This window comes from Otolemur garnettii, unplaced genomic scaffold (genome assembly GCF_000181295.1).
Source record: "Otolemur garnettii isolate 467f Iridium unplaced genomic scaffold, OtoGar3 scaffold00001, whole genome shotgun sequence".
NCBI lineage: Eukaryota > Metazoa > Chordata > Mammalia > Primates > Galagidae > Otolemur > Otolemur garnettii.
Window position 1 is genome coordinate 16360532 of NW_003852396.1, and position 13920 is coordinate 16374451.

The following is a 13920-nucleotide window of genomic DNA, read 5'->3' on the forward strand; positions in this document are numbered from 1 at the left end:
CAGGTGTCTTTGGACCTTGATGTTGCAGGCTGCTTGGCTGGAGAGGAGGGGTGGTTCAGCTCCTGCATGAACTCAGAAGGTAAAAAATGATTTTCTATGGTTTCCCAGACAGAAAGAGCTAAAAACTGAGATGTCAGAAAAGTAGGCTAAGAGGAAAATGGAACCAACGCCCCAGGCTCGGGAGACTGAAGTTTCGTGGGCCCTTCTCGTGCAGGAAGGCGGGGGTGATTAGGTCAAGCTGCCCTGAGCTGTCCAGCATAAATCACACAGAGGACTGAGAACTGCTTTTCTGACTTTTTCCCACAGTGGCCATTGCCTGGAGCCGAGAGGAAAGCTTAGCTGGGAATAGCCCTCCTCCCCAGTGGGTTTCCCAAGCTCCTAAATCTCTCAGTTGTCCCAGTCCCAACAGCTTCAGGGAAGGAGGTGCTAAGAGGTAGCTGGGTGGTGGGGCCAAGGGATCATCCTCTGTCCCTGGGCACCAGCCACTTAGGTATTAAAACTCGGAACAGGCCTCGGCACCTATAGCTCAAGCAGCTAACATGCCAGCCACATACACCAGAGCTGGTGGGTTCAAATCCCATCCAGGCCTACCAAACAATGACCACTACAATCAAAAAATAGCTGGGCATTGTGATGGATGCCTGTAGTCCCAGCTACTCAGAGGCTGAGGCAAGAGAATCACTTAAGCCCAGGAGTTGGAGGTTGCTGTGAGCTGTGACCTCACAGCACCCTACCCAGGGCGCTTTCTCAAAAAAAAAAAAAAAAAAGGCTCAGCGCCTGTGGCTCAAGTGGCTAAGGCACCAGCCACATACACCTAAGGTGGTGGGTTCGAATCCAGCCCGGACCCGCCAAACAACAATGATGGCTGCAACCAAAAAAAAAAATAGCCGGGCATTGTGGCAGGCGACTGTGGTCCCAGCTACTTGGGAGGCTGAGGCAGGAGACTCGCTTGAGCCCAGGATTTGGAGGTTGCTGTGAGCTGTGAAGCCATAGCACTCTACCCAGGGGGATAGCTTGAGGCTCTGTCTCAAAAAAAAACCCAAAAACTCGGGACAGATTGCCAGTGCCAGGTGCCTACCTATAATGCACAGGCCCACCGAGTATTAGAGCCAGGTTAGAATCTGTGCTCAGGGTCACAAGCTAGGTTTCCTAGGAAATAGTACCTGGGCGAAAAAATAGCATGTTAGGGAGTGGTCTTGGGTCATACCTGTGGGAGGAAAGGGAGAAGGATGAACAGAGGGAGAGGTTGGGCTGTAGTGTGGTCTCCAGGAAGACTCAACCGAGCCCATGAGGCAGCCCTGGAACTGGCATGGCCCTTCAGAGTCTTTCCGAGGTCGGGCCAGGGAGCAGCCTTTGGACTCCTACACTGATCAATCATTGATTGCCAGCTGCCCCTGTAAGGGGGCATGACTTTGGGCAAAGCAGCTCTCCTCAGTCAAGGAAATTCCCTAAGTGGGCTGATAGCTGAGGGTGAGGCTGGAAAAATAAGTCTTTCCTTCCTGAAGGTGGATCTGGGCAGCCCATCACCATATCCACCTCACACAGTATTGTGCCAAGTACTTCACATAGATTAACTCATTGAATTCCCCTGACAACACTGACAAGAACATTTTAAGTAGAGATTATTATTATTATCTCCATCTTATAAAGGAGAGGTAAGAGGTTAGGTTCTTTGCAAAGAGAAGTGGAACCACGATTTGAAACTGAGGCGCACGCATTGTTTTGGAGAGAAAGCGAGAGGAGGGGAGACAGAGAAGGATAAAAGGAAAGATGAGAGGAGAGGATGAAACAAAAGGAAGAGGAAGGAGAGGGTTTCCCCCTCAGTCCTGCTGCAAGTCCAAGGAAGCCCCAGAGCCAGCACAGAATTATGATCCCCAGATCAGTCTTGGGTCAGTCTCAGTGGGTCCACCCAAGATAAGGGGCGTGGGCAGTCATTCAGAAAAGGCCGTAGGTCCAAGGTAGATGGGCAAAGAAAAACTGTGGCACATTCTCTCCCAAACCTCCCCTAGACAAGGAAGTTGTGAGTTATAAAATTCTCCCCAAGGAGGAAAATGTGATTTTATCATTCTGGAAAATTATTCTGGGCTTTAAAATCCAAGGATGATGCTCAGGTTTGCCCTCAATCTACTGAAATAGTGGCTCCCAACATGAGCTCCACTGATGTTGTGAAAAATAAGGTGCCGGGGAGCTTCTCTCTGAACTTGTGAATCTACTCCAGGTCTGAACTCTGTCCAGTGCAGAAGACGCTCTGCTCTCGGCTGGATCCATCACATCGCCCGACATTTGTGAGAACGTATCACATGGCAGGCACTGAGCTAAACTCAGAGGAATCAAAGATGACATGACCCGTTACTTGCCTCAAAGAGCTTCAACCTGCTATAAAAGACAAGGACATGTATATAACTATAATATAAGAAAGGGAGTGATAGGTACTGTGGGTGCAAAAAATGCTGTGGGAATTCAGAGAAGGGAGCAATAACTTCCAGAAGGGAAGCTTCATGGACAGAAGTTGTCTTTTGAACTATTCCTTGGAACATGGAACAAAGTATGATTTGAATCAAGACAATAAAAGCAATGTAAGGAGTGCACTAGCATGTATTCAAGAAAATACTAACCTGGTACAAAAGCGGCAGTATTTTGGTTTGGAGGGAGCATGGAGAGGATGAAGGGGAAATTCAAAGGGCAGATTGGGCCTAATTCTCAGAAGTCCTTAAGTGCTAAAGATGTTTGAGATTTATTTTATAGGCATAGGAGCCATTGGAGATTTGTGGGCAAGAATGTAAAACATCTGGATGTGCTCTGGGAAAATGAAGTAGAATGGGGAAACCCCACGAGTAGAGAGACCAGTCTGGACACCACTGTAGTGGCTCGAGTAAGAGAAGGACGGGCAGGTCCAAGGCAGTAACAATGGTATGAAGACCATGGAACAGATATCAAAAATAGGGAGCAGGTGAAGTCAGCAGAACTTGGCGACCAATTGTCTGAAGTTGACCAATGACAAAAAGAATCAAAGTAAATTGGACAGTTTTGAACTTAAGAGATACAGGATAACAGGAAGGGAGGACAGTAGAGTGAAAGGCTCTAAAGGACTAGGAAGGACTTGCGGAAGTGGAGAGGAGACAGTGAGCTACAAGTGTCATCTGCTTAGAGAAGACAGCAGGAGCCATTGGGCTGGATGAGGATGTCAAGGTTAGGATGCAGTTAAGCTTGGCATGGCCAAACTTTCTTAAAAATTGCATCTGCCAAGGTCTCCTCACTCTCTCTTTCACTCATTAATTTGACAGATAATTATTACATATGGTCTTTCTGTGGCAATGCTGAAAGGAATCTCCTAGAGAGATAGTAAATAATTAAAAACTGTAATATATAATGTTTCCCCTAAATAATAATCATCTTTATAATCATAAGAGCTGTAACCATTTGCTCATCACCCTTATACAAGGCACCAGGCTAAGATTAGACATGTTTTATTTCATTTCATTGTTTAATAACCTGATAAGTTAGGTATAATAATAATAGGTTAGGTATTATTATTATACCCATTTTGTAGGAAATTGAAGCTCTAAGAAAAGTTATCCCCCATATAAGATTACACATGGTACATCATCAAGGATCCCAGATTTAAGCACTGATTATTAGACTCTGAAGTCCCTGCCATTAACTGCTGGGCTGTTTGGTGACAGCCAAATAAGATATGCATTTTTAAAAATATCAAATAACAACCCAGATACTTGTACCATCAAATGTTTAAGAGCCACCTTGCACATGTCCTGGCACACAGTAAGTACTTAATAACTTGTTCAAGGTAGGCAGGCAGACAGGAAGGGTCTATGGAATATATGACAACTGCTAGCAGTTCAGGGAAAGAGAAATCTCAGTAGATTGCAAGGGGCAGGATTTGTTCTGCTGGAGGATAGAGAGAAGAATCTTCTAGAAGAGAGGCATCTAGAAGCTGAGAGAGAGATAGGGTAGGTGAATCCAGAGTGTGTCTTGGAGGTGTGAGGAAGCCAGTTTGGCCAGAGAAGACCATTGTATAAAGACGTATAGCAGGAAATAAGTTTCAGAACGTCTGCTGGGTTTGGTGCATTTTCAACAGGACTAGGTCACTAAGTTTTTGAGCCTGGGAATGGCATTGGCACAATGAAATCTGACTTTGGTTGGCAAGAGAGATTAGAAAGAACAAAGATGAGAGCAGTCTGGTTGTGAAACCTGCAGCAACCCACCATAAGCAGGGTGGGATTGAGAGTGGACACTGGGTGGAGGTGACCCATTCTCCTGGAGGAGTCAGGCAGGCTGTACAGTACCCATGGACATTTCCAGGCCAGAAAAGTGGCACTGCAAAGCCCCCCTCACCACCCTAGGGCTGTATAAATAATATCCTGAAGTAGCTGATTTTCTGTGTTTAACTTTGTATCACTCCTGTCCCCTCAGCAGAGAGGAGTCCAAGAGAATGGAAATCAGTATAAGGAAGCTTTGATTAGGAAAGATGATAGAGAAATGCCCAGAATTTGGGCATCCAGGGACAGTAGAGGCACAGCCTCTGGCAGGGACAGCTACCAAGAGGAGATCAGATGCAGGCTGCAAAGAGGGTGGTGCCAAGGCAGGCAAGACCCAAAGCCTGACTGGAACCCTGTCCCGCCACCTGCACAGGCCAGGTGACTTGGCAAGTCATCTAATCTTTCTAAGATAACTAACATGGAAACATCCAGCCCAGTGCCTGGCACGTGTCTGATACTTAACAAACATGTGGAGAACAGGAAAATCTTGGTCTTCAGTTTGCTCACCTGCAAAACTAGGATAACAATCTTAGACCTGCCTGCCTACCCGGACCACAGGGAGGACCCGTTGAGGTGCAAGTTATGAGCACTCTGCAAAGGTGGTAGAGCAATCTACAGGGGAATGTTGTGACTTTCATGGGTCAGTGGCACTCCCCACAGATCACTTTCCAGAAGCAGAAGAGTATTTTTAAGAATCTCTACACCTCTTTCCACCAAAAGGCAGCACCAGCCCATGTGTGCTCTCACCCCTGAAGAGACAGAGGGTAAAGTGAGAAGATACTGGAGGCCCTTAGCAGAGACTCTTCCAGGTCAAGAATGATTCTTCAGTGTGCAGAAGCAAGAATCCAATGTATCCAATTCCATATGAAGGCAGTAGATGATCTAATACAAGGTGGGGGATAGGGGAATGAGCAAGTGGGGAGAGGGGAGGAGGGAAGGCAACGGAGGGTGCCAGTGTAGGGCACACCTCTTGGGGGCAGGACACAATTACAAGAGGCACTTTACCTAACAAATGCAATCAGTGTAACCTACTTCTTTGTACCTTCAGTGAATCCCAAACAATAAAAAAGAAAAAAAAATGGTTCTTCATCTCTTTATCCCTAGTCCCCAGCATTGCACCTGCATGGATTAAACTAAACCTTGTGGTACCCACAGACTCCATGCTTGAGGCCGATCAGGACATTCATAGCTCAGAGCTGATCCAAAGCCAGGTTCCAGTGAAGGGATCAGTGGCCTGTAAACTTAACTCATGTAGCAATGAAGGGAGCCAGTGATGGTGAGCAGACTGGGGTGATCTATAAACAACCTCATTGTTGCCCTGACAATGTCCCTTGGGCTTCACATTCAAGGCCCTTCCCAATTTGATTCTTCCTGACTTCCCATTCTTTCCTTTCCAGCAAGCCGCTAATCCTTATTCCCCATGCACACCCTATGTCCTCCCACCCCACCAACAGACCTTAACTTCTTTTTGCATCATATGCCTTTGTCCCACTTACACTTACAGTCGCCCCTGACTGAGATATGGTATGTGTGTCCTCTCATCCATGAAGCGTTATCTTGCAGCGTACTCTCCCATCTCCAAATCTTTGCCACTCTTTTTGCTGTCCTGCTGTGCTCTGGTTTACCCCCAAAGTCTTAATTACAAGGTTGGACAATTAAGTTCACAAACTCATTCTAGAAAAAGTGCTACATAACTTATTGTTGAATATCACTAGGGTCACCTTTGAAGTACTCCCCTTGGGAAACAGTGCACCAATGCCATTACCCTGAAAAGTACTTTTGGAACTCTTTCTGGAATGGACATCAGCACTGTTCTCATATAGAAAGTGACAATTAAATTCATAAACTCATCCTAGAAAAAGTGCTGCATACCTCATTGCTGAATATTGCTACGGTCAACATATGGTTGAGGAGAGTACTTCAAAGGTGACCATAGTGATATTAAGCAATGAGATAGGTAATATTTTTTCTAGGATAAGTTCGTCAGACCTCATATGAAGATACGCATTCCATCTCTCTTTTGACCCATTAGTCCTTTAAGGACTGGGTCTATGCATACTTGTTTTCATAGATAAGGAAACTGAGGCTCTTTCCCCCAGGATCTGCCACAGTGTCTTATGCAAAGTAAGTGCTTCATTAATTTGTATTAAATGAATGAATAAATGAATATCCAGTGCAATCATATAGTTTCCCTGTCAACGCCAGCAGCATCTGTTCATTCATACTGGGTAAGCCTTGAACTAGCACTGTGGCTAGTACTTGGTGGGTCTTCAGTGATTCTTTGTCAAATGCAAAAGGTAATCCCAGTATAGTTGAAAAACTTCCAATTCTACATGATGCAAGGAGACATCACAAGGAGCTCTGTTCTTTGCAAACTGGATTTATCACAAGCCGGGAGCAGGCCAGAGAGCACTGACATGTTCAGTGCTCTCTGAACGCTGAGCAGCAGCGTGAACACTTGTTTTCCATTTTCTCCTTTCATTTTGTCCTGCTCACCGCTTCCTGCCTCCCCACGTCTCCGACTGAGAACATCTGTGTGGTTGCTTTGAGGGAGAGGGACTAGTTATGGCTTCCCTCCAGCTGTTTCTGCAGCCCCCAGCCCAACCTCAGAATGCAGGGCAGGTGTCTTTCTGTCCTCTCCCCACAGCGGGGTTCCTCCCAAACTGCCAGAACGGACCAGCCACCTGCAGCTGAATGAATGCTTTGCCTTATCCCAGCCAAGTCAGAGGCATCCAGCTGTCAGCCTGCTGTCACAGCTGCTAATGTGAGCACTTCCCTGACTGATTCAGGCGCCCTGTGTGTCTTTCAGGCTGTGGTGGTGACTGACGGGGAGCGCATCCTGGGCTTGGGGGACCTGGGCTGCTACGGCATGGGCATCCCTGTGGGCAAGCTGGCCCTGTACACGGCGTGTGGAGGGGTGAACCCACAGCAGTGCCTCCCCGTCCTGCTGGACGTCGGCACCAACAACGAGGTAACGTGCTACTCAGGCCAGGAGCTCTGAGGCCCAGAGGTAGCAGCTGGGGCAGGGTGGGGAGCACATTTGTGGGGTGGTTAAGCATTTTTTTTCTTGGCATCCTCTTGACCAGGGCACACCCCCTACACAGTGTGAACTGGAGGCCCTTCCTCCTCCCTGGTTGCTCACACCTCAGCCCCATTCTCTTCCCCTTCCCATTTCTGCCCCCCCCCCATGACCCCTGCTCCCTAATCTCCACCCCGGGCAGTTTCTTTTTCCCTTGAGGACAGACTCTGACCCTCTAGCCAAGAGGGCAGCCTACTGAGGTCAAAGTGACCACTGGGCTGCATTTTTTTAGCATTTTCAATGGAAGGATTAACATTCAGAGCGCCAGCACCAGGCAGGTAAGTATCCTACAAACCCAGGGACAGAAGCTGAGCCAAGTTGTAGGTGAGAACTCCCTGCAGGATTCCAAGTGGCTTGGGATTTAAGAGCTCAAACCCCAGCCAAGAGTTGGGGTGGGGCACAGCGATGGTGGCTGTCTGTGCTTCTCAGCTCTGTGTCTGTGAGTCAGAAAATGTGGAAAAGAATTCCTTCTTACTGACACTTAACCTTGAGTCTAAGATCGATGAATGTTTTAATTCATCTTTTAAAAATTGAGAAAATAAAATACTTGAGAAAATCCAGGGATATTCCAGATAAAATATCAATCACACACCACTGCTAATCATTTTTTACATTTTAGTATGTGCCCTTTCCCCCAAAGCACTTATAAAACCAAAATTGGGCTCATATTGCATATAATTTTTTTTATCTTGCTTTTTAAAAATGTAATACCTGTCATGAGTTTTCTCCCAGGTCTTTGATCCTTCTTCGACAAAATCATTTTAATAGCTGCCTTGTGTGTCATAATTTACCTAAGAAAACCCCCACAGTTAGACATTTAGATTGTTTCTAGTCTTTTTCAAATATATGTTGTGGTCTGATGCGCATTTTTTACAGATCAGTCTTTGTCCCCATCCTGGGTATTTCCATAGGATAAATTCCTTGAAACAGAAGTATTGAAGCAAAATAAATGGCTGTTTTATAGATTCCTGATTTGCATTGTCCAAAAGGCTATACTTACTTGCATTCTCTTGTGGTGATCTCTCTCAAGAAAATTTGCCAAGACTTTTTGAATGATCTTCCTCTTCCCTAGACCTCAGATGTCCCCATTCCTAAAAAAGAATGAGCAGCATAGCTCCCAGGAAGGAGTGATGCTTATCAGTCTTCCTCACAGATGGGATTAAATGAGGGAACACTGGGCAGACCTACTTAAAAGCTGGGAAGTCCTGGGTGTGGGTGTGAGATAAGGGAGGGCAAGTGGAATGGGAGAAGCACTGGATTGAGAAGCAGGAACCCTGGTTCCAGCACCACTAAAAAGCCAGGTGGGTCGCTGCAGGGCTTTAGACTTGATCCCTTTTCAGTATAATGAGGAACCGACCAGAAGTTTACTTAGTGTCTTTCAACCTCTAAAAGCACTTTCCCTCGTGTAGCTCCTCACCAGCCCAGAAAGCAGAGGCTGGATGGGGCACAAGCCTTGCAACTGCTCATCAGAACCAGCCCTCAAGTTTTCCTCGGTACCATGGTCTCCTCCAGCCAGATGTCAGGCTTTTGCTGAAATTGGCCTTCAGCCTCAAAGAGCGTATCATTGCAGGTGTGGATGAGCATAGCAAACTTTTAGTTATTCTTCCCATCCAACAGCTCCTGATATGTTCCAACTGGATATAATTGAAACCATCACACCCTCTCCTAAAAAATGGCCCTTGGCAAGAATTGGAAAAGCTTGAGTTTGACAGCCTTGCCTTGCCTCCCAAGAGGACATCGTTAGTCTAGCAGGTGCATTAGCATCCTTTGTCTTTGAAGGTCTGGCTCCCAGAAATGATAGGCAGAAGTTTAGGGTGGTCCCCAACTTCTGTCACAAACCCACCAGAAAATATTACTGGAAAATAATGGTGATCATGGGCCAGACTCTTTTGTTTCACAGACCTTACAATAACCCTGTGAATGAAGTTATTACCTCCCTTTTCTACAGTTGACCAAGCTGAGACCCAGAGCATTTAATTTACCAAGAGCATCTACTAGAAGGCAGGGCCAGAATCCCAACTCAAGTTTGTGCTGCCCTCCCCACACTACACCCCTGCCTGGGTCTCTGTTGCTTTGTAAGTAAGGATCATTTCTTGATTTGGCGAATTTTTATTGCTAAAATAAATTTAGACCATTATTCAGAATTCTATTAAGAAAAAGGAAACGGCATTTCTCCCATATTGCTACATTTGTGTTCCTTTCTAATATTTATCTATGCATATTCATAGATAGACTTAGTACCTAGTTGTAATCATGCTACATTTTGGTCTAAATTTTTCAGTTTTCTAGTTTTGTTAACACTTTCTCTTTATTTGATGCAAGTTTATTGAGTGTGTAGTAGGCATTAGGCACCCTGCTAAGCACAGGACGATAAATGAGAGCTGGGTCTGGTAGGATGTTCTGGTTGTCAGTGTTCTAACACTGTCACCTAATTGATCATTGATGGGTCATGTGTTTACTCTAAGTGTCTGCTTTTCCTCCTGGGGCATTAGGCCTGTAGAATCACCTCCTCCTTCTGGATGTGAAAGGGAGAGAATCTCCCTTTACCCTGCTCCCTCATGTCAGAGAAGGACCAGAGCATCCCCCAGAGCAGAGGGGAGATGCCCTGACCTGCCCTCCCTACACTACGAGAGTGAGAGAAAGCAGTTCTCACCCAGTCCAGTAAAAATAACCAGCTGCTGTCACTGAGCATCTGAAATTTGCCAGGTATAATTCTGAGCCTTCACGTATTTCATGTGTTTTAATTCTCACAACAGCTGTATGAGATGTTGTTCTCTCCATTTTATAGATGAGGAAAGTGAGGCTGAAATGTGTCGGCTACTTATCTCATTTCCACAGCTCTGGGTGTCAGAGCTGCCTCGCCCGCTGTGGGGCACTGCTCCTAGGGGTTATGACTGGGAAATGAGGACTAAGAAAGAAGTTGTTTCATGCCAGCAGAATCCATGGACAGTCAGGCTTGAGTTAGAGCAAAATCATGTCCTCACCTCTAGGGAAAGCCGTGCCTCCTCTAGACCCACTTCAAGAGATTCAGGACGCAAAAATTCAAAGTTATAAAGCGTCCAACATCAGGAAGACAGTGATTTATCCCTTTGCAAATGGCTTTACTATGTGATCTCTTGCACTCTAGTTCTTTCTTGAAAGTGAATCAGTTTGCAAGATGCTCCCCTTAGAAGTCCTAGGGCACTTCCCTTGCCCAGAGCAAGGCAGAGCTATGGTGGAGGGAAGCTCAGCTGTGCAAACTTTATCTCACGTGTCAGTGCAGGGAGGCTGCCGTTGGGAGGGCTTTTAGTGTTGGAATAACTAGGCCATCTGTGTGTATGTCTCCATAAAAACTCCTGCAGGCAACAGGAGCTTTAGTCACTGTCAGAGAAAACACCCTCCAGGTTTCCTGTTGAAGGAAAACATCTGCTGTCTATAGCTCTGAAACTCTGAGTCACTTTTACCTGCCAATACCAAGGAGATTTGGAAAAATAACTACGTGGGGTGGTGATCCCACAAAGAAGGGACATCCCATGATTAAGTTCCAAGGGGGCAGAGGAAGGGAGCCTCTTCCTGTCATGCAGGGTGCCTGCTTAGCCTTCCATCATGGCTGTGCGTGAACTAGTTTGTGTATTTTGTTTCCTCCGTGTGCAGCCAGTCACAGACTAAAGAGAGAAGGATCTTTGACGTCCTCTCGCTCAACACCTTGTCTGACCTGAGAAGAGAGGCCCAGAGCAGAAATGTCTTTCCAAAGGCTTCACTGCAAACCCAGTGCTGTCTGCACTCTGTGCCAAGACACTGTGGGCAGCCCGGGGGCTTAGTTCTCAAGCAGCCCTCCTGAGCCTTGGAGGTCTGCTCCTGGCAGAAGTCTTGAGCCTGTACAAACTCACCTCACACTGAGATGCTGTGTGGGCCCCTGGAACTGACTCGTAGGCAGAAGGGACTTAGAAACAAACTTGGGAGCAGATGTTCCATGGGTCTGGGAACACAGCCCTGGTGGTGTTAATGGGTTTCTGAGGGGGCGTGGGGTCAGCCCCCAAGCTGGATGCTGCAGGATTTCTTCTACCTTGCAGGATTATCCTACTATGACTAATAAATATTCCACATTCTCCCCACAGTGCTTGTGCTCCATACACACGTGGCTCTGAGGATGCCCCCAGGGTCTTTGTAGCTTATTCCTGGGCTTAGCTGATCATCCCAAAAAATGAGTGTTAGGCAGGACTGCCACCCTGAGGGGAATAGTGCTGGGCCCACAGCCTGAACCCAATCCCATGACCCCCAAGACTCGCAGATGCTCTAAGTTAACATCTTAGGGTGCCTGCTGCTACACAAGAGAAATATTTTTTTGACCAAGAGGTCAAATTGGCTTCCAGCTTAAATGCAGTGCTCACTGATAGGGCCAGTGAGGAGAAAGAAACCATTTTGTTTCCCATGATATTTTGTTTCCAAGTAAACTTTAGGTCGGCAGAGTTGGGCGAACTGCCATAGACAGCACGTTCAACCCTCTCACTTCCACAGCAGAGGAGAAAGTTCTGGTTCACCCACTTTGGACAAAGACCGTCATGTAAAATTATAGGCATTGACTTTATTTCATTCCAAAGGGAAGTTAGTAACTACACGTATGTAATAGAAGAGAATATTTAGTCGTTCAATTAATATTTAAGTGCCAGGCACCCTAGTGGGCCCCAGGGCGTGGAAGTGAATAAGCCTGGTCTCCACACCAGGCAGAGCACTGGTGTAGAACCCATGGTTTGTGCCCTATTTCTCACACCAGTGTGTCTTGAAAAGCTCACTGATCCTTTCCAAGCCTGAAAAATTCTTTTGGAAAAGGCCGAACCAAGTGATATCTAAAACCTTCATAGTTCTTAATTTGGCGTTTCTTCAGCCCACTCCTAAGACTTAGGCAATTCTTATCTGAAATACTATTTAAGGGCTTACCATGTACCATGAACATACTAATCCTTATGGAAAAGCACATCAATAAGAAGCACAAAAACCCCTCAAAGACCTTACATTATGTGGCAGAGATCACTATTATCCCTACGTAACAAGAGGGGACCTCTGAAGTCAAATACCTTACCTGAAGTCACTGAGCTAGTTAAGTGACATAGCCTGAATTCAAACCCAGGTCTGTATGATTCCAGAGCCCAGAGCCCCGTCGGGCATCCTGACCTGCCACCAGGCCCAGCGATGTCCTTTCCTCTACCTCACATTGCCTCCCAACTTAATTTTTTTTTCTACCTCTATTGATAGGGTTACCAGATTTAGCAAATAAAAACATAGGATACTTATCTGTACTTCTTGTTATATAAAATAGTTTATATTTATTGTTTACATTTCAGATAAACTTTTTAACCTACATATGCTCCATGCAATACTTGGGTCGTATTTATACTAAAAAAGGTTTTTAAAGTATTGCCTATCTGAAATTTAAATTTAACTGGGTGTCCTATATTTATCTGGTAATATTACCTGCTGGAAACTCCTGCTCTAAACAACATACGAAGAAGTCAGGATAGAGGAGGGCTGTGAGGAAGGGTTCCAGGACAGTGAATATTCCCACATCTGCTGGCAGGATCAGATGGCAGGACCTAGGGCGGAATGAGGTCTTCTTGTACCAAGCTGTGCCAAGGAAGCTAGAGGTGGATGTGGACACAGCCCTGACTCCATTCTAGCTTTCCCTGCTCCCCAGCCTGGTCTGCAAGATGAGAGCCTGAACCAGCTACTACTGACCTCTTCCAGTGGACCAGGGAGAGGGCAGGGAGCTTCCCCCGGTTCCCTGGTCTGTACAAGTGACAGGAGGTACTCATCAAATGACTAGGCACAGAGAGTGCCATCATGAGACCCAGAGGAAGCAAGGCTCAATCTCTGCTTAGCCACTTTCTGGCTCGTGAGCTTGGGCAGTTTATTTAAACCCTTGAACTCCAACTTTCTGTAAAACAGATGAGAATAGAAGCATCAAATGAGGAAATTACTGGGAAGCTCTATACAATCATAAGAAACTATTTTTTAAACATCATTTTCATATGGAAACTTTTTTCCCACCTCTTTGTGGTTAGTTTTAAAGTATCTGAGCTATGGAACATCTTGTTATAAAAGTAAAATATAAAGATGTTTATATAGTCACCCTATATCTCTCCAGTACCTCACTATGGTTGACCTTTTATCTTACTGCAGATAACTAACTTCGAAAATCTCAAAATCCTCCAGTACCACAAGAGAATTTGACTATAGGAAAAGTATATGTAACATTGAGAAATTCACTCTATACTGCTAGATGCATCAAGACTCAAATTGGTGACTTGGCAACACTAAAAGTTACAACTTACCATGGGCCCTTTTAATCTCTGTAAGAACTAGAAAAGTGTATATTTTCTGAAAAGGCCAAGAGTGACACTATTTTCAACCATTTCTGTATATTCCTTTCCAAGTTTTACTTGTGTGTATGTTTCAGATAGTTGTAATTATAATCATGCAATTTTGTATCGGGATTTTTTTTTTATTGAATGGTAACTATGTACATTAATGCACTTCTGGGGTACAGTGTGGGGTTTTCACATGCAATCTGAAATACTTCCATCAAAC

General features: G+C 45.6%; 1 protein-coding gene across 4 annotated transcripts in view; it reads left to right on the forward strand.

Moving 5' to 3' along the window:
• ME3 (malic enzyme 3) overlaps positions 1-13920 on the forward strand; it is a 202890-nt gene that overhangs the window by 134508 nt on the left and 54462 nt on the right. For all 4 annotated transcript variants that reach the window (XR_002771979.1, XM_003780841.1, XM_023510158.1 and 1 more), the window contains exon 6: positions 7087-7248. Coding sequence is in view for 3 of the 4 variants with exons in the window: in XM_003780841.1 (XP_003780889.1) it covers positions 7087-7248 (162 nt within the window). In the remaining variant the exon portion in view is untranslated. The remainder of the gene's footprint in view (positions 1-7086; positions 7249-13920) is intronic.